Below are 24,696 nucleotides of genomic sequence, written 5' to 3'. Positions count from 1 at the left end.
TCTTCATCTTCGCGTCCCCAGCACCCAGCACGCTGTTGGGCACATACGAGCAGCCCGTGCCCAAGAAATTTTGTTCAGTGATTGGTGAACATTAGCCCGGATATAATGGTGGCCAGGCCTGTCACTGTACTCCAAGTCTCAAAAACCAGTGCTCACACTAGTAAAATCTACTTAGTTGGACAGAGAGGACATTGAAAGGACACCAGTCAACTTTAGCCTGACTTTGCCTCAACTTGAATGGAAGCAATTCTGTGGTTGGCGGGTAAGTTTCTAGACCAACATATAAAGTTATTTTATCCAAATGTAGAAGAACAATAGGTCAATAGCATTGTAGGACCATATTCTCACTGGAATTATGCTTATTTGGCAGTATTTATTTGGAGTTCTGATCTGAGATGGTAGAAAGAGACCTTCTCTTGCAGGAGACCCACCTTAAGATTTGGGAACTTCTTAACCCCCTCTACTCTGTCTTACCTTCCATCACCTGTACCCACCTACCCATCCTTCCCTGCGCCCAAATGAAACCTGCCTCTCCTTCTATTTACTGAATCTCTGTGACTGGCACCACCATCTCCCCACTGATTGAAATCCGACACTTCCGAGTCACCCTCCTTAATATGACCTTCACCCTCGTAACATATACCCACATCCATATTCACATCCAACAGGCTATCAGGTACCCATGGTTCTCCCTCAGCCACTACTTTAGTTCAGGACATTATCTTTCTCGGCTTCTGCAGACTGTTTCTGGGTTCTAGAGAGAAGAAAGCTATAAATGCAGTAAGTCTTCGGATTCATAGCTTAGTAAGTGTACTCAGGTGAGTACGACACTGAGGTAGTGGATGAGACTCTAAAAGTGGATACATTCTAAGGAAAAAAGAAACCAAACACCATGCTCATTCTTCAGCACCTTGGAGAGAGCCAGCCAAGGCCGCCAGACCTGGTACCAGGCGAGGGCTGTGAAGACAAACGCTGTAAACTGTGCTTCATGCTGGAGAGAAGTCAGGGGAGAGGTTCCAGTCAGTTTTCTTTCAGGACCTTGAACACTTCAAGTCCATTCACGTCTCTGGGCTTTTGCTCCAGACGTTTCCCCTTACTGATGCTTCCTCTGTCTTCATGTCCTGGCGTTGTGGTCTGCCTCTCACCAGTCAGTTCTCAACCTAAGTGACTGCAGTAACGTCTTTCCTCACTCCTTTTGTGCCACGTCCCCAGGTGACTTTCTCCATACACCCATCACTGTTTGTTTACGTGACTGTTCCCTCCCTAGCCTTCACAGCAGGTGAGCTCCACGAGACAGTACACCATTTCTGTGTGATTTGCTGTCATATCTTCAGTGATTAAAACATATCTGATACCTAGAAGGCACTGTCTAAGTATTTGACAGATGAGCAAATGAAATAAGACAAGAAATGAGAACAGGCTATGAGACTGGAAGTTTAAGAGACTATTGAGGACCTCGAACTGAACAGTTTGAGACACTTATTGGTAGAAACAGGGTTCCAGATGCCATGTATAGATTTGTGTCAGCACAATCCATGGAGGAACAGGAACCTAACACATTCATCGGGTGGCAGAGCCAATGCTACATTTCCGTTTCCAAAATAATTAATATACTTTGAACTAATAAAAGCAAGACAAGCCCTTATTTGGATCTCTGTAAAAGCAGCACTGTTTCCCCATTCATATCTTCTAAGAAGGGAGTTTGATTTTCTCAGTGACATCACGTGGAGACTGACCAGGCAAATCATTGGGTGAGTTGTTTGACCCTTCACAAGGTCGGTGAGGGAGAACCTTGGCCCCTGAGCCCTTAGTTACAGAATTCTTAGGAGATGAGTTTCCTCTCCCTGGGGAGCTTGGATTCTGCTGTGTCCGCCAGTGGAGAAGGCACACACCAGGGTGAGGGGCCAACTGTCTGCCCAAGATTTGAATCTGGTAAACAGGCTTCATTTGGCCCACACGGTCATTTTAAATTTTTAAAAATCAGTCACCAGCATTTTTAAAAATCAGGAGATTTCACATAAAGAGTTCCAGCCTCTCTTAAAAATGCAGAAGTTCTAGAAATACTGGCGCTTGAATTCCTACATGGCAAAAATCCCCTGACATGGAGCAGTAGCTGCCCTCTTATGGTGGGGTTAGTCTTGAAGCTGCCAGGGTCCCCAGCACTCCACCTGTGGGACACCTGGCCTTTGTTTACCTTTCTGGCATGGCCCTTGAAGGCATTTGAGTTTGAGGTCCCCCACTATGAAATAGAAGCATCAGGTGATTCTAAGAATTGAGACGTGGTAATAATTAGGAAGATAAAGTATTTATAAGGAGTCACAGAGTCCCTTTTCCAAAAGAAAGCAACAAATCTGTGCTACACTGCTACTGGCATAGCACTTGTCATTGTAGTGTTATAAAGATATTTATGGGGATATTGTACACTATTTCACAGTGTTCCCTTAAAAAAGGGTCTAGGGAAACTGTGTGTGCACACACACCGACACGTGTGCACATAGCAGATACTCAATGAATAGTTATTGAATAAATGAATGAGAGGTTCAAGAGCACGTGTCAAAATCCTAAACCCTAAAGATTATTCTGAACTAGTGCTACCCACCTTTGAATCCACTGTACTTCTCTTTTTTTTCTTTTTCTTTTCCCCCAGTTTTAGCCCAAGACTGAGAATAGAGATGTAATTAAAATCCATTAATTGTAAATAGAGCTGATTGATCCATCCTCAGTTAGACTGTTTACATTAGCTTGATGGGGTTCGATGGTGCCTGATTACGTCGGTGACGCCGAGTGCTTGGCGTGGAGATACGGATCCTGGCCCTGGCTCTGTCACTTGGTTCTCTGGCCAGAGTCCTCATCCATCAAATTCTATGTTTTCCAGGCCCCCTCTGCTTTATGGTCACTGTTTCCATGAAAGACAAAGACACATGAGAGCTGAGATGCTAGACACACAGAGCCAGCCAAGTCTAGCAAGGAAAGACCGAGAACAGACTTGTTTTCCCCAGTAATTAAGGCAAGGAGAACTCCAATGCCTGGGCAGAGATCCATGGAGGGACAAGAGTGGAACGTGAAATCATCAGCAGCATGTAGAGGAAAAGTCAGAGAGGAAAAGAGAGCAATGGAGGGCAGTCCAACTGGAGCCTGAGGGACATAGAGACTTCTGGAGAGAATGGAAAACGTGCTGCTAGTCAGGCCACTTAGAAACGGAATCGCGGAACGAAATTCTGGCTGAAGCAGTAAGAACACAGCCTGGTGGGGGGCACAAGAGTAACAGGAATCATGCAACAAAACAGGACAAAACAGACAAAAACAGGATCCCTAAGTAACCAGGACAGAGATCCCATGGGAAGCAGAAGCTCAGCACAGATTTGAAACACATACAGAGGCAGCATATAGTGAGTGCTCAAAAAAATACATCAATTTAAATTATTAAAAGCTCAGGTGCACTTCACTGTATAAAAACTCTAACGTGAGAATGTGAAAAACCTCAGAAGTAATTTTTCATTTTTATAGTACGGTTCCCTGCAAGTATATCTCCAATAGAAATCTTTCACCTTTAAAATATAAAATTCAGATATTTCTACTTTCAAAGAGTTTTCATTCACAGACATACAGAAATGAGGTTGAGTTCCAAATCAGTGTTTGCTTTGGTTTGGCCACCACTTTGCCTAACATGGGGTCTGGCACAAGTGGACAGTTAAATAACTTGCAGTGAGTGGGTACATGTGACTTGGTTATCCGTTGCTGCACCCCAATGTAATGGTTTAAAACAGCACCTACTTTCTCATCTGTCACAGTTGCGTAGGTTGACGGGGCTCGGAGGGCAGTCCCGCTGGTGGTCTCACGTGATGTCTCTCGTGCACTTGCAGTCTCTTGACCACTTGGCGTGGAATTTTCTGGAACCTCCAGGGTGAGCCAGGCTGGCGAGACCTCCCGTCTTCCACGTGGCCCCTCCATGGGGCCTTTGCCACAGCACAGCCGGCTTTCTCACCTGGCGGCCCAGGACCCCAAAAGTACCGAGCCAGACGTTGCCAGGACTTCTGAAGACTTTAGTCTGGGGCTGGCAGTGTCCCTCGGCCGTAGTCGACTGGTTCAAGCAGGTCCCAGGCCAGCCCAGATCCAGCGAAGGAGGGAACGGCAGAAGGATGCCAACTGGAGGTGTGGTCCATTGGGGTTTTTTTTGTGTTTTTTTTTTGTAGACAAGCCACCCACCTCAGTTTGCCTTCACTCTGGGCCCTCAGTGAGGCAGAGAATGGGCTTAGAGCTATGCAGCTCCAAAAGGGCCATTCTTAGGGAAAAGGAAGGATGACTCAGAGCCAGAGCCCAGAGCATGAATCCAAGAGCCAGGGATAAACTGGTCCTAAAAAGCAAAATTCTGCCTTAATGAGGAAACGTCCTCTGCCTCAATTCAGGCGAGTTGGGACAAGAGCCAGCCAGGCTGGATTTCAAAATTGCTACAGATCAGCAACTGCTTATGACTCCCTTGTCCTCTCTTTTTGCACAGGGGAGTCGAGTGTAGGTTTCCTGTCTCTTTCACCATCCCATATTGAGTGGGGGGGGGGGCAGGTGAACTGTCCTTCACTGGTCTCTGCACCTGGGCAAGTGCATATGGGGCACTGCTCCCAGGTGGCCTTTCCATCCCAGCCCCTGATGCAGGAGACAGTGTCCCAGCCTTTGGTGCTGTGTTGGGATGAGATTTGCACAGGTGAGTGTACTGAGAGTCAGGGGCGAGGAGGGACCCACACTCCCCCATCCACAGAGACCCCTCCCTCACTGAAGCTTGATGTAACCAACAGAAGATGGCAGAACTGACACTGCGCCTGTTCGGGCCTAAGCTTTATAGGCCTGGCAGCTTCCATTTCTGCATATTTGGAAAACCTGAGCCTCCATGTAAGAAGTGTAGCTCCCCTTCTGGAAAGACCACGTTGAAAGATGACATAGACAGGGAGAGGTGAGACCTCATAGAGGGAAAGAGGCCCGGCTGTCCAGCATCCCAGCCGAGCCTCCATCTAATTAGAACTGCAAGAGAACCCAAGAAAGACCATCGAAAGAACTGCCCCGCTGAGCCCAGCCAGCCAACAGAAAAGTGAGAGAGAATAAAATGGTTGTTTTAAGCCACTAAGTTTTAGAGTAGTTTATTAGCTATAGGTGACTAAGACAGCATCAGTGAATGAATATGGGCAAAGCGTACTAGTGGAGGGAGTTAGGTTTTCACATAAGATCCATAAGGTTCTTTTCTCTGTTCAAGAAATATGTATTGAGGGCCGGCCCAGTGGCTCAGGCGGTTGGAGCTTCGTGCTCCTAACTCCAAAGGCTGCCGGTTTGATTCCTAAATGGGCCAGTGGGCTCTCAACCACAAGGTTGCTGGTTCAACTCCTTGAGTCCCGAAAGGTATGGTGGGCAGCGCCCCCTGCAACTAAGATTGAACACAGCACCTTGAGCTGAGCTGCCACGGAGCTCCCGGATGGCTCAGTTGGTTGGAGCCTGTCCTCTCAACCACAAGGTTGCCGGTTCGACTCCTGCAAGGGATGGTGGGCTGTGCCCCCTGCAACTAGAAACAGCAACTGGACCTGGAGCTGAGCTGCGCCCTCCACAACTAAGGCTGAAAGGACAACAACTTGAAGCTGAACTGCACCTTCCACAACTAAGATTGAAAGGACAACAACTTGACTTGGAAAAAAGGCCTGGAAGTACACACTGTTCCCCAATAAAGTCCTGTTCCCCTTCCCCCAATAAAAAAATCTGGAAAAAAAAAAAAAGAAATATGTGTTGAACCCCACACAGGTCAGCTCCCCTTCTCGTGTATGAGGGGGAATGGTCACAAACCAGAGTGAAAAGGCACAGACTGGAGCAAGCCCATTTCTGCATAGATTGTACAACCCACATGGGACTATCTAACTACCAGAGAAATCTAATAACTTGCCCAAGTACCTGGTTACTGAGTTGCTACATGGGACAGACTTCTGTAACTTGCCAGCATCTGTCTTCTCCTCTTCTCTGGCACTGGTGGATCGTGTTCCCAGGCCCCTTGCATCTGAGCAGGATCATGAGCTGATTTTGGCCAATGGAGCAAGAGGAAGTGATTGATGCCACTTCCAGCCCTGACCGGAAGGCCCACTAGATGCTCCACTTTCTATGTCTTTCCTGGCTGGATGCAGACAACCCAGGGGAAGACTCAGAGGGCACTGGTTGGAAGGAGCCTGGGTCCCTGAATCTACAAAGATGCGTAGAAGTGTGATTGAGGGTAGGGTGACCAGCTGGAGGATGAGAGGCAGACACGAGCCAACCCCCGTCTGGCTCTGTAGATTGTCACAGATGTCATGAGAGACCAAATCTATAATGTGTAGATGGGCTGTGACGTGGGAGGGAAGTACACCTTTATGGGACCAAGCCACTGAAATTATGTTTTTACAGTGATTACTCCCCATTGGCACAGTGCCTGGATTGACTCAAGGTCAGATTGACCCCAAAGCCTGTGCTCCCAGAGGCCACAGGCATGACCCGTAACAGATCCCACCTCCTGACCCAAATGGTCCAAATTACACCTGGCAAGACAGACAAGTGCCCTTAAAATCCCAACACACATGAAGTCACCACTGGTACTGGAGTCCAGAAGAATCCTTAGGAAAACATGTGTGTCCGTGAGCTTTGGCTACGTAGCAAACCACTTCAGAACCAAATGGCTACAACCAGAACAAAAAGAAAAGAAACACGTGATTTGAGTGCCCAGTTTGGAGAGTGTGCGATGTGGGCCTCCTGCAGCAGCGTGGCTCTTGCGGGATGAGGCCAGTCTCCGCTGCTATCGGCTGGGCACATGCAGACCTGTGACCAGCTGCAGCGTTGGCTGGCAGCTGGCTTGTCTCAGGTGGCCAGCTGGGATGGCTTATCTCTGCTCCACATGGTGTCTCTTCTTCCAGCAGGCTCGCTCGAACTTGGTCATTGGTGGCAGTGGCAGGGGTTGCATAAGCAGCAAGACGACAACCCCAGTGCCCAAGGACTTCTCCAGCTGCTCCCTTTGGTCAAATCAAGACTCAGAGCTGTGCCAAAAGTCAGTGTGGGAGGGCACTAGCAAATGCTTGGGTACAGAAGGTGCAAACAATTACAGTCATTACTACAATCTGCCCCAGTACCCAAGGATCACTGTGTGGGGACCAGAGCACAGGACAGACAGCATGTCACAGACATAAAGTCTCCCAAAGTCATTCCTTCCAGCTGCTGACCACGCCTCCAGCCACCCAATCTACCAGACAACGGCATGCTTGGCTTTTTTGCAGTTTATTGGAAACCACATCTAGGAGGCAATGACCGACTCATTGTTCCTGGGGCTGGTTAGACAGAACTCTGGAGGCAGGGAGATGTCTCCACCTGACAGAAGGATGGTTCTGCTGGGTGTGAGAAATCTTCCCGCAGCAAGTGAGTCATGGTAAGAACAGAGTGCCAGCCCTCCCTCGTACTCCTGAGTGTGGCAAGGAGAGTGTGACCAAATCCCTGGTGGCCACCTCGTTTCCTAAGAGGGAAGGGACCACAGAGGTGGGAAGAGGAAACTGCTGTGGAGCTGCCACCCGACCTGCTCTCTGCTCACGACACCCTTTGTCTTTGTTTCTATGTCTCAGGTCGTCTCTCTCTGGCTGTTGTTTCTATGAAAATGCCTTCCTCTTGGCAACATCTTAGCCAAGAAAAGCAAAATATCTAACCAGAAAAGTATAGCTTGTCTGTCATCTCAGAGACTTAAGGTCAGACATATAATGACGTGTTATGGGCTTGTCCCTCAAATTTCAAACATTGAAGCTCTAACCCCACGACCTCAGGATGTGACCTTTTTTGGAAACAGGGTCATCGCAGATGTAATTACTTAAGATGGGGTCACACAGGAAGAATGCCTTACAATGATCACGGCAAAGATTGGGGTCATGCAGCAGAAGCCAAGGAACACCAGAGAGGGCACCAAACCCCCAGAAGCCAGGAGGGAGGCATGGAACTGTCTTTGGAGGGCACCAACCACGCCAACGTCTTTACCTCAGACTTCCGGCCTGGGGCATGTGAGGCTATCACTTCCTGGGGTTTCAGCCACCGTTTGCAGTGCTCATTCTTATAGCAGCCCTAGGACGCTAATGCGTGCATGAGCGACTACCTGTCACGGGCCCTTTCACACCCCTTTTTCACTCCTGGTCCCAGTGCCAGGTGAGAACACCGAGATGCAGACAGCAGGCCCAAAGCCAGAGCCAGCAGCTCTCTGGCCAGCCCTGCCTTTTCCTGTACATGGGGTTGCTGTGAGGTGGTTGCTGACCAAGGTTCATGGCAAGGCCAAGGTCAGAGCAGCAATTCCGAAGGGGACCCACACCTCATTGCTCAACAGACTGGTTTCTGAAAGAATTAGTTCTTCTTCGGTTCCTTACGGACTCCATATTAGGAGTGCTTCCAATGAGTTTCCCATTTAAAGGAGCCCCATGGGAGACTCTTGAGTGTAGCTGAGGGTCTCTGTGGATTGTGAGTGATCACCTAGCTCCCTCTAAATGCCTTTGCTTCGCATGCGTGGTTTGTTTTCGTAGGCGAGATCTCAGCCATGGCTGCTGCCGGGGGCTCAGTAAATGCTCGCAGCTCCCATGCTGGTTAAGGCCGGTGGGGAAAAGCGCCCACGAGTGGCACTGCCTTTTAAATCTGCGTGGTGTCCGGGATGACTTCCTCCCATTCCAAGTCATTTGGAGCATCCTGATTTAAAATCATTGCTTGGGTGTAAAAAAGGGGGGAAAACCATCACTTTGTTAAATGCCAACATTTAGCCATTAATTACTCCTTCGCTATGAGTCAGCTTTGTGTTAATTACAATTCCAGATACCTCCGTGTTTGTGAATTAGTAGGTGCTTTGTTGCCTCTCCTGGGTCTGCCTTTTGGCTGCCTGTGCCAAGAACTTCCCCTTGGGAGCTGCACATGACCCCCCCGGAGAGGGGGCGGTGGCCAGAGTGACTAGAATCTTACTGCTTTTGGTAACAGCCTCTGTCTGGGAATGCAGGCTGCCAGTGGTGTAGGCTTGTTTCAAGGTTCTTTCCTGAGCGGCTTTGATTATGAATTAATCCGTTAAATTCACAAACATCAGCTGAGTATCTACTGCCTTCCAGGCACAGGCCTTGGTCCTGCAGACGCAGAGAAGAGGATTACAGCGCTGCCCCTCGCTCCCGGCTGGCCGTCTACTGTGAATCAGTCACAACAGTGTGGTAAGCGATGTGTTGGAAGGATGGAGAACGGCACTTTGGGAGCCCAGAAAAAGAAGCAGTAACTTTGCTGGAAATGACAGGAACCATTTCCTAGCGTCGGTGGCATTCTCACCAAATCTTGAAGGAGAGGAGGAGTATGCCAAGTGCATAATGTGACAAAGGACATTTCAAGAAGTGAGAGCAGTGCACGCTTAAGATGCAGCTAAGAGGACCTGGTGTTTGGAGACTGGTGGGTGGCTAGACACAGGAGACGAGGGAGTCGCAGGGATTGGGTTTAAAACGGATTTGTGGGGCAAGATCAAAGGGCGCTTGGGCCTTAGTCTACAAGTGCTGAGGAGCCACTGAAAGGTTTTACCCCAGAAGGAGGGGGCACTACATTTGGTGGCATAGAAGATGGTCTGAAATGGGAAGGGGCTGGAGGCAGGGCGCTGAACAGGGAGACAGACACAATGGACAAAGGCCTGAGCTTGGGAAGCGGCGTGGAGATGGAGAGAGGGCTGTCACTTAAGTAATAATAACGTCAAATGCTCACAGTGTGTCACTGGGAGATGAGCGAGAGGAAGGGTCGGGGATGACTGCACACCTCTGCTTGACAAACCCAAACCGGTGCGTGCCATTTCCCAGAATGATTAGAGTGCAGACGTTGCAAGGAAGATTCTAGAAGTGAGATTTATGCCTGCTCCTTCAAGGATGGTTTGGGACCTGCTTGCTCATTCTGAGCAGCAGCTCTCAGGAAGTTGTATCCGAGTCACAGAACAGATGAGTTCCATTTGTAGTCACGTGAACCGGAAGCGTTGGCCCTTATTGACCATAATGGTGAGGTTTTCCGCTGGGTTCTTAGCTACACATAACGAACCCCCTCTGGCTACACCTTAAGCAGAAAAGGAACATATTAAAAGATACTGGGCAGCTCAGAAAATCTCCAGCAGGTCTGAGGCCAGGCTTGGAAATGGCAGGACCAGGGACAAGTGTTGGACTCCACCGTGGGGACTGCACTGCGGGTGGTGACAGCACACAGTTCACACCCCTGGAAGCCCCAGCCTCTGCCTTTGCCGCCCCCCATTGCCAGTGCTCCATAGTCTCCCACATCAGAAAGGAGGGTGTGGCCCCTGCTTCCTCCTCTGCCACTTTCCTAATAGAAGTCTCCCAGCAGCGTATCTGATTGTCAGAACTTGGGTCTGTGGCTACCCCCCAGCGACAAAGAAGGCTGAGAACGTGTGTGCCTGGCTCTCTGCTTGGGGAGGGGAGGAACAAAATGCCCCAAACGTGGAAGGGTTTTAGAACATGTGATTATTAGCTTTGGAGGGCTCCTGTTGAGGGAAGAAGCTAGAATCCAGTGATCTCTTATTCCAGGGGTTTGGGAATCGCTGCTTTTGTAGCCATCACAACTTTTTACTTTGTGTTGTAGTTCTTTACCCGAGACGCCCTGTGGCAGGTGAGGCGTGCTTTTCAGTTTCATGTGCCATATCGTGGGTGCCGGGCTCCCAGAAGGAGTCACTAAATGTGACCGCTGCAGAACTCTTCTCTGCTTAGTCATTCAGGGAGCACTAAGGGAGTACTTCCTGTGTACCCACGGGCATCCTGACCTGTGCCGGGCATTGCAGCTGATTCGGGAGACGTGCTGGACACACATGTGCTCAGACCCTGCAGTCAACAGGGCCTGCTGTGCCAAGTGCAGAGAGGACGCCTGGCGTCCGCCATCACTGTAACAATCTCATCCTCATAGGAGCCATGACCGTTTGCCCAGGGAGGCGGGAGCTTCTGCTGGCTGGGCCACCCTGGCTGTCCCTCCTTGGCGTTGCTATCTAGGGACTCTGCCCCGATCCAAAGAAACCAGAAGGGAAACTTAGCTCCCAGGAGATGTAAGGAGAGGATCTTCTGGGCCGTTGATCCAAGTGCTTTGAAGTGAGGAGTGCAGGCCTGGGAGACCTCCTGCAGAAAACTGTGTTTCCATCTGGCTTTTCCCAGAGGGCAGTCGTCAGGGATGCTTAGCCATCCAGGTCACCAGTGCCCCTGCAGCACAGTGAATCTCTTAGGCCTCAGCCCAGCACAGCCGCTCCACCCAGGAGGTCTGAATTACTGTAAAGAGAGAAAGCCATTTATCATGACTCTACCACAGAGTTCATCTTGATCCCCAGGGGCAGAAGTGAGGCCCTGGGCACACGGCTTTACTTCTCAGGCCTGAGTTTCAGTGTTGAGAGGTTAGGAGGCCCCATGGGTCTCAGGCCTGTTGCCCTGGAAACGCAGGCAGAAACAGCCTTCACGGAAGCCCGGCAAATCCACTGTGCCCAGGAGCCCAGGCCCAACCCGGCCTGCTGACTTCAGGTTGGAATAAGTGGCGTCACTGGAACTAAGGGTGATGTTGCTTTTCCAGCCCCCAGCGCCGATGGGGACGTCTGTCTTGCTCTAGTAAAGCAGCATGGCAGGGTGGGGCCGATGATACCGTTTGGGATCAGTGAGGTTCTTCGCTTGCGCCTTACCATCCCCAGGGTTCCACGTGCTCGGTTTTTATGATCATTCTTTTGGATCTGAGGCTTCTTCAAACGCCAAGTCTTTAAGTACTCTCATCTTAAGTTGTCTTGTGTCTATTTTTGCTTCCAACCAAGGAGTCAAACAGCTCCTCTCTGTCTTTAAACAGCTAAGTGTATGGAACAGCAGGTTTCAGACACTGGGCAGCAGGCAGTAAGCGACAGGGCTCCCTGATGGAGAGGAAACAAATGTCACGTGTTTCCTGCCATGGCAGAGGGATTTTGTGGACGTGATTAAACCGAGAACCGTGAGATGGAAAGACTATCCTGCATTGTCCTGGGGGGCCCAGTGCAGAAACAAGAGCCGTTACACGTGGAAGAGACACGGAGAGCGAGCATGAGAGAGAACTGGCTTGAAGATGGAAGGAGCAGCCGTGAGCCAAGGGACAGGCGGCTTCTAGAAGCTGGAAAAGGCCAGGAAACTGACCCCTACTCCCACCTCCAGCCCTGCCAACACCTGACGTTAGCCCAGAAAGATTCGTTTTGGACTTTGGACCTCCGGAACTCTAAGGTAATAAGTTCCACTACATTTGTTTTCAGCAGCAATAGAAAACCAATACAAAGAGAGAATACTTCCAGCTCATTCTGTGAAGCCTGCTTTCTCTCGATGCCAACAGCAGACCATGGCATCACGATAAAGAAACCCCAGAGCTTAAGCACTAAATACCGTCACCAAATTCTAGCAGAGCCGATTGAACAACATAGAGAGAAGATAATTCATCATGACAAATGGGGTTTAACCCAGGCTGCATACTCCATTGCTTTTCCAACCTGCTCCAAATTCCTTTAATGGCCCTGGCTTCCAACAAGCCATCCTGTATGATCTTCCATCTTTTCCCGTTCCAGCCTTGACTCAGGACTTGTCTGCCTGGACTTCTCTGTTCCCTAAGTGTATAAAGTGCCTCCACACTGTAGTGTGCCTTCGCCTGCAAGCGCTGTTGTCTCTTGCCCTCTCATTGGGGTCACTCATTCATCCTTCCCATCTTATCTGCTGCCCTAAGCAGTTTATCAAAGTGTTTCTCAACACAAAAACAGGAGGAAATCTGGAGACAGCCGTGAAGACAATCTTTTTGAATTATAAATACAAAAAAGGAAACTGAGGCTTGAAGGCTTCATGTAAGCTGCCAAGGCTACGGAGGTAGTTGCTCTGTTAACTAAAAGACACAAAACTTCAGAGACATAACTTTCCACTGCAGTGCCAGGCTGTGGGCCTATTTTAAGATACAATCAATTGTGCTTCGAACATTTGAGAGAAATTGCCTGGCCTTCTTCCCCCAGCTCCGCGGGGGTTTGTGAAATGAAATTGCGATGTGTGACCTGCTTGATGCTTCTCTCAGGTTGGTACAGGACTGTGGGTGTTGCCACGAGTTGCCTCAGGAAGTGTAAACACTAATGTTATTTTGCTTCCTCTGTGTGAGACTTACCGAGCAATCCAGACCAGATCAGTTTCCATTCCAGGAAACACAATGCCCAACCGAAAGAGCTTCTCGGGGTTGGGGTTTTCTCCTTCCCTTTTGTAGGGCTTTCTCTCTGTACTGCTTACTCCCTTTATTATCGTGTGATTTAGACTTGCTTTCTACCCATAAATCATAAAATCCTAGTGTCCAGCAGTCATAAAAATAAGTACTTACTCCGATGGTTAACGGTAACGCTGACCTCTGCTTATTCAGCCTGCACTGAGGCCCAGGTGGAATTCTATGAGTGACCGCAACACAGATTAGTGTTCCCCACACAGCAGCCCCTGGGGGTTCCCCCCACCACCACCCAGTGTGGATGGCGCAGCCCAGGACGGATGGAGCTGGAACAGACTTGCAGATCCCACAGCCGCTGCTGAGAGAATGTGTCCGGTCCCCCAGGCTCCGCCGGTGTCAGGGAGGCCTGGCCTCGGCACCACAGCCTCCGGTCGAGCGTCCTGCAGGGGCCAAGCAGGCAGATCCAGGAGCACAGAGAAGCCACGCAGCACGAGGGAAGGCTGTGAGCAAGTAGTGGAGACAGTCCCCACGGTGTCTGGGTGACGGAGTGTCTGTCCAGGCTGAGATGGAGCGACCAACGACTCTAGAAGGACTAGGACACTAGGCAGGTCACCAAGACAAGGTCCCCAACTACCCAACAAATATTTTTTTGAATGGCCGCTATGAACTGAGCATTGTTTTGACAGCTGGAAAAACAGCAATGAAAAATATAAACCTAGGTCCTGCCCTCGTGGAGCTGATAATCCAGCAAAGAAAACGGAAAACAATACCTGACAGAGGACAGCTGCTGGGCACATGAGTGAATGAATGAATGAATGAATGAATGAATGAATGAATGAATGCGTGAGTGAGTGGCTCTGGCCTGTGAACAACGAGAAGTGTGTTTGAGAAAAACAATGCTCAGCATCACGTAAAAGAAGGGAATTGAGACCAGGAGACCCACAAGAAGGAGCTGCAATTGTTATTGTGTACATCGGCGCCATACTGACACATTAAGGAAACATATATATATGTATACATATATATGATAGAAATTTTAGCAGGAAAGGCTGAATATAGACATTCTATTGTTTGCTTTCTCTGGCCCAGTGGGACCATTTTGGAGCCCAGAGCTCTCCATGGTGAGGACCCAACGGTGGCAGTGGCCCAGGACACGGAGAGGACAGGTGGCCCCGCCCTCCGCACCGCGCACGGCTGGACAGCAGCCAGCCCCTCACTCCCTTAGGCCCACCACCTGTAAAAGAGGATAATGATACCACCTCCCAGACTTAGGTAAGACAAACCGTTGCTGTTGCCGTCATCGTCGGAGCAGGGTGGGCTTAGGACGTGCAGGGAAGGACTCAGCTTACACCGAGTCAGAGAAGAGGCAAGGAGGGAGGCCCGCCGAGGGAATGGTGAGTCATCTGCTCGGGCTGGGGCCCCGGCACCTTGGGACCAGAGGGAGACAAGGCTAGAAAGGCGGCGTGGGGTCGCATCACGGAGCTGCGATCCCAACCTCATAGACTTGTGGTGAACTTGAGAGTGACAAGGAAACACTGGAAGTTTCTACGATAAGGAGAATCGGAACTGAGTTTGCTGTGCCTCGTTGTGCTGGCGGACAGTGGCAAAGACAGAGAGGACGGAGAAACGGAGTAGTCAGGACGACACATTGGCTTTCAGGAAGAGAGGTGTCACCTCACTGAGATGGAGAAGATGGTGATTCATCCCGATGGAAACATCTAGTGGGCAGATGGATGTGCTGCTGGCCTTGTGTTCAAGGAAATCTTGGGGTGGAGGGACAAACTTGGAAGCCATTATAGAAAGTAATAGTCCAAGCCTACAGCTTGGGTAAATGTCCTCAGGGAGTCCAGGAAGGGAGGAAAGACCCCCAGGAACGCTACCCTGCGGGAGAGGGAAGCAAGAGGGGCCAGGGAAGTTAGCAGGTACGTCCGGATTTGCAGAATCGTGGGTTAAAAGAAGAGCAGAGCCTCGACCCCTGTGGCTGAGGACTGAGAAGAGGACTGAATGTGCAGGCCCAGGCAGGGAGGACCCTCGATAGATCAGCTGAGGAACGACAGCACCCTTCGGGGTCTGCAGCCTAATGGAGTGGGAGGCAGGAGGGGAAAGCCTGATAAACACTGGCTACTTGAAGCAGCTGCCACATCGTAGGCTGAATGCCTTCGGCAAAGCAGCCCAAGTCCATTGCCATGGCCTGGTCGTGTTGAGTTTCTTGACCTGGCCTGGAAGAGGAATTGGGTGCTCTGACTGGAAGTGGTAGGAGGAGGAATTCACAGCCAAAACAGAGTCGTTCCCTTAATCCTGTGCTCTTGGACCTTGAGGATTCATTTAACCTCTTGCCCGTTTTCAGACCATCTAAGCTAGATAGAAATCGTCTCCACTTTAACAGCTCCAGACATAATTCCTCAACAGCTTTTGGTAGTCTGTCCTACGCTCCTGAAAACCCTTGCCAAGGTCAAATAGATAATAGGCCCTTGTGACCCAGAGTTTCTAAAAAGCTCACTTGACAAACTGAGTAATGAGTCAATCAACAGGAAAAATAAAGTCAGCGATCGCCCTGCTTCTGGAAAGACGGGGCGTGGGGTCATGGGAGGCTGAATGAGGGGCTTGTCAGGGGGGTGAGAGGCCAGCACCCTGGAGTGTGCTCCAGAGCCATTACTCGGGGAGCTGAGGGGCTCTGTCACGCACAAGCTCATCAAAAGCATGAAGTACAAAGGAACATTTGTGCTGTGCCCAAGAACCAACTCAAATGAAGTTACTCACAAGGAATGACTGTCATCAAGGTCTTGTCACTGAAGTGTTTCCATCTCTCGGTGCCCAGAACAGATAACCCCTGAGATGATGCATCGTGCTCTGAGACAAAGGGCATCACTTAGCCTCAAGGAAGCATGGTGGGGGAAACGTGAGAGAACAAGGTGCCGTAGAGAAAGAAGCGGGATGAAAACACAGGCTTGCTGGAGGATGGAGACAGAGCTCATGTACAGTGACGGGAAACAATATTTTATCAGATTTTTGAGAAATGAGTCATTCAGACATTTATTGAGCAGCTCCTAGATGCCAGGCTGTAGGCTGGGCAATAGGACATGATGACACATTCTCATTAGGAACGAACTGCTTACTGAAGGGGACAAGTGAGAGCCAACAACTGTGATACAGCAGGAAAGGTGCTGACGGAGCAGGTACAGGGTGCTCCTAGAGACGGACTCCCACTCAATGCTGAGAGAGAGACAAGCTGAGAGAAGCAGTGTAGGGACATTGGCACGTCAGAGGACTTGCATTGGAGCCCCAGGCATGTGGCCCATTGTCATGTATTCAGACTGAATACTCTTCTCATGGACATGTATGGGGTAATTCTCAACTGTGGTGGACGCTTTTTTTTCTTTGCAGAGTCAGGGAAATACAGAGTTAATAAGGTAGAGATGTAATAAAGTAAGGAGTTTATTTTAATGGCAAAATTTATTGAAGTAGCTTTAGAAATTACCTTGGCCCCATATTTACAAAACCATGAAAGGATCCTTTCCATTTTTCCGTTGTACTTGACTGCGTTGTTGGTGGAAAGTATCTGTCAATGTGACATTCATGATTTTGGAGACTCATGAAGGTCATGGGTGAACCCTCTGAGAATGTCAAGGGTTCAAGTCTGTGAATGAGTCATATTTTATTGGCACTCTACTGGATATAACAAGGTCTCATTTTCAGTTTGAAAGAAAAAAAGATTTATTTTCCTTTACATGATTTTGCTATAATTTGGGGAAGGCTACCATTGCTCTACCCTGTTTATGGAGGCTTAGTATGTGCTACCAGGAGACAAAGGATGATATTTATGTACAAAAGTGCATCCTGACAAGTAACTCAAATTAACAAAGATAACTACACTCCCTCAATTAAATGCTTTTCTCTTGGTCTATTTCCTGGAACCTAATAACCTCTGACACTCCAACTCTGGCCCCCTCCGCAAAATGCCCTCCAGAGACCTCAACCCTAACATGACAGCATACCTCGATCTGCTTCCACTTCTGTCTCCTTGTTCTATGAGGATCCCATGCACTTACCTGCTGAAGCCGGAAAACCCAGAGTTTCCCCCAACATCTGATCAGTTACCAAGTAAATCAGTTTCACCTCTTACATGATTCTCAAGTGCAGCCTCTCCAACCACAGCATCATCCTCGCTCAGGGCCAGACACAGCGGTACCTCGGTTTTCTAACATAATCCGTTCCCGAAGACCGTTTACTGAGTTCTGAAACGTTCGAAAACCGAGGCACGGTTTCCCCATAGAAAGTAATGCAAAATAGATTAATCTGTTCCAGACCTTTAAAATCAACCCCTAAAATGCAAATTTAGCAGAATTTTACTATCTAATGATACCGTAGATCCATAAAATTTACAGCGTTCGTAAACTGAAATGTTCATCAACGGAGACGTTCGAAAACCGAGGTACTACTCAATCATCACCATATCCTGACACCTGCCTCTAAACTCTCCTTGCTCCAGCCTCCAAATTGACACTGAGTGATTGTTCTCAACATGCAAATCTTGCATTCTTGGCATTCATGGATGCGCAGGATATGGCCCTATGAATAACCAGTTCCTGGCCAGCGATTCTGCTGCCCATGGTCTACACACAACGCCCTGACTGCAAGCTGTCGATTTCCCTGAACGCGCCACGCGCTTTCCCACCTCTGTGCATTCTTCATTTGCCCAACTCTTGCCCTATGCTGCCCTGTCACTCACTGTTCCTGGTGAGTCCCTACAGTGTCTTAGGATCCATTTCAAATGTCACTACTTCCAGACAGCCACATGGGACTGTCTCATCGGCTCTCCAGTCTGGGTTCCCACAGCACTGGACACGCACCATGGTTAAATCACATGTCCCACTTTACAGTACCAGCCTGCTGACAGGTGTGTCTTCAGTGGTCCACGAGCTCTTGGTCATCTCTGAATCCTAGTACTTAGCACAGAGCGTGGCTCCTGCCCGGCAGGCGGGCAGTGTTTGCTGAATGAAAGGACGGGTGACTCAGAGCTGCAGCTGTCTAGTAAAATGAGAGAAGCATGTTATCAAAGGGCCACAACTGCTTTTTGTTAACTATAAAGTGAATCAAGGTGCCAGGAAAGTTAAAACAAGGACGGAGGGCAGCGCTTTCGATCTCAACCCATTTTTAAATTACATCTGTTCCAGCTAAAGACTAACTCTGGCCAGCCTCCTGCGGCCTGTTAAGAGTATTTCACACTTGGGCACCAGCAAATGTTCAACGATCACACAAGACTGACTTACAGAGAACCTATTAGCTTTGAAAATACAAATGTAAAAAGATGTCCAGAAAGAGCATTTGCTGACATTTTTTTTTTTCTGTTTGACCACGTTAGACCCCAACATCAGACACGTGACATGGGTCGTGCTGGACACGATGTCCAGTACCTGTGGTGGCAGTTTCCACAGGACAATTACAGTGAGGCCGTTTGGCTTTTCTCATTCATTCACAGACAACTGTGGGTCCGCCACCATGTGCAGTCGTTACGCATGTTCTGGAGAAGCAAACACAAGAAGGGGTCCCCGAGATTCCAGGCTTTCGATGGGGGTGGTGGGCATCCTGGACTTGTGTCATTAAGCAGATACCACTCAAATCGAGCCCTGTTCCAAAAACGTTTGCCAGGTTCCCTTGTCCTGGGCAGGTCACAGGTTACCTTGGGTGACCTCAAGAAGGCAGCCACGCGTTCTGCTGCGGCTGCAACGTCCTGCTGGTCGCAGCCTGTGTTTAGGGTGCAGCTACACTCAAAATGCCTTGTTTGGGGTAAGTCCCCCGCTGCTCTAACTCCCAGTGTGGGAGGTTTTGTTGAAAGAGCGTTTTCTAAAGAGAAGATTTGGATGAAGGCGAGTTCATGCTTCACCCCAAACTGCTGGCATCTGGTGACGCGGTACTGGCACCGCGGGACTGAGTCTCAGGTGCCCTCCCGACAGGCGGTGGTGGACGGAAAACTTCCAGAGCAAATGCGGTCGGGCAGAGCCATCCGTCCGCTGCCTGCGCTGAGCACCCGCACCCGCGCCCCGTCTCCAGCGCCCGCAAGGCCGGCACTGGGCAGCTCAGCCCAACCGCGTTATGAATAACGGACCAACCTCGGTGCAGCTGCTCCCCGGGCCCCTCGGCAGCCCCAACATTCAGTGCGGTTCCCACCCCGACCCCGACCGCCGCGCCCCGCAGACCCCCGCGCCCCCCCGGGCGCCGCCCCCCGCAGCCCCGCCCCGCCGGCCCGGCCCACGTGTCGGGCCCCACCCGGCGCCCGCGGCCCTTTAAGTGCCCCCACCCGCCACGCTCCCCCCACGCGGACGGCAGCCGGAGAGGGACAAAACGCGCGGCGCACAGCCGGCTCCTCCGCGGTCACGTTGCGGCCGCCGGCCCGCGGGCCCTCCGCCCGGGCCACCGCCCCCCGGCGCCCCCAGCCCGGCGGCCCGCGGGGAGCGTCGGCGCGGCCGCCTCGGGCGGGGCGGCGGGAGCGCGGTGTCCTGCGCGGCCGCCTCCGCCCGCCGCCCGGCCGCGCCGCTGGGTGCGCCGCTCGCGGGGGGCGGCCGCGGTGCAGAGGTTCATGCAGCGGCCGCGGCGGCCGACAGCCCGGGCTCCATGCGGCCGCCGCCTCTCGGGCGAGGGGCGGGGGGCTTCGGCCCGCGGCAGGCGCCCCTCCTCGCAGTGCTGCCTCCCTCCCTGCCCTCCGCGCGGGCGCTGGAGCCGGCGGGGGCGCCCGCCGCCTCCTAGGAGCGCACGCTCCGCGCGCCCTGCCGGAGAGAGGGGCGGGCGGCGGGCGGCGGGGACCCCGCGCGGCGGCGCGAGGAGGGGGCTTCCCCGGAGGACGCCCGGCGGCGGCGGCGGCGGCGCCCCGCTCCTCCGCGCGAGCTGAGTCGCCCCGGGCGCGGGCGGCGCGTCGCCATGCCGGCGTGACGGCGCCCCCCGGCTGCCCGCGCGGCCCCCGCTGCCCCGCGCCGCGCCACGCCGGCCGGGCGGCAGGATGGGCTGCATCCAGAGCATCACCTGCAAGGCGCGGATCCGGCGCGAGAATATCGTGGTGTACGACGTGTGCGCCACCATCGACCAGTGCCCCACGCGCATCGAGGAGACCTCGCCCATCGTCCTGCGCTACAAGACCCCCTACTTCAAAGCCTCGGCCCGCGTGGTCATGCCCCCCATCCCCCGCCACGAGACCTGGGTGGTGGGCTGGATCCAGGCGTGCAACCAGATGGAGTTCTTCAACACCTACAGCGACCTGGGCATGTAAGCGACCGGCCGCGCGGGGCCGGAGCGGGGCCCTGGCCCGGGTCTCCGCTCCCCACCCCGACCCTCCTCCCCAGCTCCTTCTCTCCGCTCTCTCCATCCTCTCGCTAAACCTTCCTCCCGCCTCCTCTTCCACCTCCCTCCTCCCTGCGCTTTTGTTTCAGTGACAGGGCGGGCGCAGGGAGGCTCCTCGCGAAGCGTTTTCTTGTGGTTTGCGTCTGACTCCCCATGAACGCAAGGAGCGCGGTGCGGGGCGGGAAGAACGCGACAAGCAGGGTTCGCAAGACCCAGATCGGGGCGGCTGGCCAGTGCCCGGGGAGTTTCGGGGCGTCGTCTGGGTGGGAAGAGTTTGGGGGGACCTGTGGAGAGAGGAGTGGAGCGGAGTGCAGTGCGGGGGCGCATGGGGCTGTGCTGCGCGTCCTTTGGAGAAACCCGAGCGGGCTTGGAGGAAAGGGTCCCGGGCGTCCACGTTCCTTCCACTGTTGAATTGGAGCTCTTGTCCCCCAGGCCAGGAAGCCTGGAGGCGTTTCCATCCGGAACCGCAAATCCTGTAGAGCCGCGCGTCTGGCTCGGCGCCCTCTGGTTGAGTTCTGGGCAGTGGGAGCGGGAGGCACCGAGCGCGTCCCGGCGGAGCAGGGCTGGTGGCCTGCGAGAGCAGCTCCGGCTGGCGCGGCGCGCTGTGTGTCTTGTGCTTCCGGAAAGTAGGGGTCTCTTGTCGGTCGAGGGTCTTTACTTATTCCAGAACTTTCCTAATTGTGGCGCTGGGAGGGATTCCCGGGTGCCCACCGCCGGATCCTGTCTGCGAGCTGGGAGCTCTCCAACTTCTTGCAGCAGCGTCGCGCGGTGCGCGCTGGGCGCGCCGGCAGCCGTGGAGACCCAGCCTCGCGGCGGCTCCACGGCCGCCAGGGGCCGACAGCCTGCCCTGAACCGCAGGCTGGGGCTGTCATGTCCAGGACTCTTATTTACTACATTTTCATAACTCCCTGCCCGCCTCCTATCAGAAGTAGACTCTGAGCGGATGGCAGCTACAATGGCGGAAAGGTTTGGGGCCTGCATTCCACCTCCTGTTACAATGTAGGTCTAGAGCACCCTAATTAGCCGACACCCTATAGGGAAACCCTTTTCTGGAAAGTCAGCCTCATTTCGTTTATTAATCTAAACCTCTAGAGCTCCCAAGGTTCGTCTAGGGACTATGGGGTGGGGAATTTCTATTTTAAAAGATCAAACCATCTTTTTAGCAGCAGTTTGCAGGATTTTTATTGCGCTGAGCGCTTGTAAGTTAACGGTAGTCATAGCTGCTAAATGGAATGTTGGCAGGTCACCTTGTTCTCCCCCACCCCACCCCCGCACCCCCCATCACCACGACTACCCCCCAGAGAGTGTGAACTTCTTGAGCATAAAAGCTCAGTGTTGGAGAAATCTCCTTCCTAGTGAAGGTGCATGAAAGGCCAGTTTCCTCCATGCTTCCACGCGTTATGATCTTGTCTTTCTGGAAGGCAACTAGATGTGAGAAATGGGGGAGAGGTTATATTGGGTGAATCACGTCATTTCAAAACAGACACACCCTCAAAAGTATGATTATATCTGAACACATGTGTCTCCTAAAGCTGTTGTTTTTAGAAACCCATTATTTGCAGCCAAGTCAGAAAAAGGCCCAGACAGGGCAAGGGAGCCCTCCCTTCTGTCTGCCTGGCCTGGCCCTGAGGGCAGTGCAACCTTCCTGGGGACCTGGGGGTCAGTGATTGCAGCCTGGGGCCCCTGCAGAGGAAGCCAGAGGGACTGAACAGAGACAACCTCGCTTTTCCCAACACTGTACAGCCGGGCTCTCCCTTGCCTCACATCTCTTGTAAATAAGCAAATCAAAAGCAAATACATAAATAATTCTTTCCATAAAAGAAAATATGCCCCACGTGAGGAGAGGCCGAGTCGAGCTCTCAACGGACCTGGGAGTTAGTTGAACTTTCTTGAATCTATGGGAGGGTGTGTCCCCATTGGAACCAACTTTGATGGGCGTGGATGGGGGCTGGGTCTGAGGTTCTGAAGGGACTCTTGCTTGCTGAGTTCTTGTCTTTGGAATTTGGGAAAAAGTCTTGCCTTTAGACTGCCACTTTTCTGTATTTTAAGATTCTTGTTTTCATGTTGTTGATGCAGGGCAGCAAAAATAGTCCCCAAGAAATCGTAAAGCGTATTATTATAGATCTGTGTCTAGAGTCTACCTGTCTCTTTGTGTCTGCAATAATTGCTATGTCTTTAAGGCCGCTTTGGGGCCCAGATGTGATTGAACCAATTTCCACAAAATGCTGATGCCCTGAAAACTTCGCTGGTATAAACTTTTTCACAGGAGCTCATAGTACATGAAAGTCACTGCAGCCTGTGGGTTATTATGTCCACTGTAGCCAGCACCTTGAGTGGAAAAAACACTGCCAGCTGAATTTTCACCTGTGAAATGCAGTTGTTACGCAAAGCATGATATGATGAGAGAGTTTAGGTTAGAAAGCTGCCTTTTTAACAGTTTAGAAGGGTTGACGCCAGAGGACATCGACAACTCAGAATGGCAAGAAAACTCTTCTTTCGGGCTTAATAGAAAACATGAACTTTTGTGGTTTAAATTTTTAACATTTCCAAGAAAACTAGGCCTCTGAAGCCTTTGAAATAGTTGATGATCGTGAAGATCAGAGCTTAAGCTGAACTTGAACTCAAGTGACCTGGAACTTCCTCAGAGGAGTCGATAGAAACCTGGCTGGTGAGTACATTCATCTCTCAGTTGGGCCCGTGAACCCGGTCAGTGCAGCCCCAAGGAGCCAGCTGCAAGCCTTCACCCTTCCGGGAGGAAGGGCCACTGCGTCTCTCAGTTAGTCCCTCAGTAAACACATATTTACCAGGTGCCTCCAATGTACCGATGCCAGCAAAGAAAAGAAAGGGATAAGCGGGCGGCGTCACTGTCCCTCAGTGTAGGTAAGAGGCGTGGACCCCTGCAGGGAAGGCCCTCGCTCCCAAGCAGTGTGGGAGAGATGCTAGAGAAAGGCTGGGGGCCGGGCCGCCTTTCCAGAGGTGTGAGGGCTGGAGCTGGACTTGAGGAAGGACGAGATTCAGCGAGGCCGGGAGGAGGAACTGACCCCAGATGGAAAGCAGCAAACGCGTGGAAGTGGGACAATATAAGGTGTGTTAAGGGAGACAATATAAGGCGTGGAGTGGAGCTTTCAAGTAGCAGAGCAGTGCGAGCTGAGGTCCAAGAGGTAGGCTGTGGTCTGCTGGGGGAAAGCCACGCACAGGATGACCTGGAAAAGACAAGGTTGAGGTCCGAGTATCAGGAGGCCCTCAGACCTTCTTCAGACCTCTTAGCAAGCAGGAGCTTTGCCGCAGAGGCACGAGGCCTTTGCGATGGAACAGTGTGGGATACTAGGGTCCAACACCCAAGAGTTGTCCTGAGTGAGGTTTGAACAAGAAATGGGGTTCATGTGCGAAGGATCGAGGAGGTGAAGCTGAGCTCGAGGGGAGCCGGCAATAGCCAAAGGCCCTTCCCAGCCTCTCCGAGCCCGTGCGCATTGCCTCCCAGAGCTGTAAGGGAGCTCTGCTCAGCCCGGCGCTGGCGGTGGGGAAGCTGTCTCAGCCGCCGATCGCGGGAACCCTGGCCCGCGTGAACCTTTCGGAGGTCACAGCCCATTTTTCCTTCGGCTCCTGCCTGTGCCTCTTCCTCCTTCAGAGCCAACGTCACTGGGAATATGACTCGACCCACCCACCTCCGTGGCCCGTTCAGTTCCACGTGGCTATTCCACGTAGCCAACAGCTTCCTCCATCTTGAATCACGCCCACCTTTCAGCTTTCATGCTTTTTCTGGCTGCTCCTCTGTCTCTCTCTTACCTCCAGTCCATCAGGACACTTCTCCTCCTTTATTCTCCCCGGGTGCTCTCATCCATCCCAAGGGCAGCTGATGCTCTTTGCAACATCGTCACCTGCAGCTCAGGTGTGTGCATCTACCCAGCATTTCCACTTGTCTGTCAGAAGACATCTGAAGCTTCGTGGACCCAAATCTGTACCTCCGCCATTCTTCCCCATCTTAGTAAATAACACCACCAGTTTCTCGGCTGTTCAAGCTGAAACATCTGCGTGTCATCCTAGATCCTTCCCCACCCCTTCACTCCATCCTCAGACCCTACTGATCCCATCTCCAGGACAGCTGTGTAATCCAGCCAGCACTCGCTGCGCCTACCCCTTCCAGCTTAGGACATGTCA

General features: G+C 51.8%; 1 protein-coding gene and 2 long non-coding RNA genes across 6 annotated transcripts in view; 2 read left to right on the top strand and 1 right to left on the bottom strand.

Annotated features, from left to right (window-relative positions):
- The window catches only part of LOC109455648 (uncharacterized), a 72,375-nt gene extending 55,632 nt beyond the window's left edge, over window positions 1–16,743 (top strand). For 3 of the 4 annotated variants that reach the window (XR_016022693.1, XR_016022694.1, XR_016022692.1), the window contains 2 exons: window positions 9,111–9,206; window positions 11,845–16,743. This is a non-coding gene — a long non-coding RNA (uncharacterized LOC109455648). The remainder of the gene's footprint in view (window positions 1–9,110; window positions 9,207–11,844) is intronic. The other variant, XR_016022695.1, reaches the window with a different exon arrangement.
- A 655-nt stretch (window positions 16,744–17,398) lies between these two features.
- LOC141569344 (uncharacterized) lies at window positions 17,399–19,403 on the bottom strand. The gene is made up of 2 exons (XR_012492881.2): window positions 18,621–19,403; window positions 17,399–18,234 (listed from the first exon to the last, which is right to left on the bottom strand). It is a non-coding gene; the product is annotated as an uncharacterized LOC141569344 (long non-coding RNA).
- A 399-nt stretch (window positions 19,404–19,802) lies between these two features.
- The window catches only part of FAM78B (family with sequence similarity 78 member B), a 40,844-nt gene continuing 35,950 nt past the window's right edge, over window positions 19,803–24,696 (top strand). Inside the window, exon 1 of the mRNA XM_019747328.3 lies at window positions 19,803–20,463. Coding sequence (XP_019602887.2) covers window positions 20,201–20,463 — 263 coding nt within the window. The 5' untranslated portion in view covers window positions 19,803–20,200. The remainder of the gene's footprint in view (window positions 20,464–24,696) is intronic.

This window comes from Rhinolophus sinicus, chromosome 11 (genome assembly GCF_057876585.1).
Source record: "Rhinolophus sinicus isolate RSI-liver-muscle chromosome 11, RSI-T2T, whole genome shotgun sequence".
Taxonomy (NCBI): domain Eukaryota; kingdom Metazoa; phylum Chordata; class Mammalia; order Chiroptera; family Rhinolophidae; genus Rhinolophus; species Rhinolophus sinicus.
Note: the sequence above shows the minus strand (reverse complement) of the source record. Positions and strands in the feature narration are given on the sequence as shown.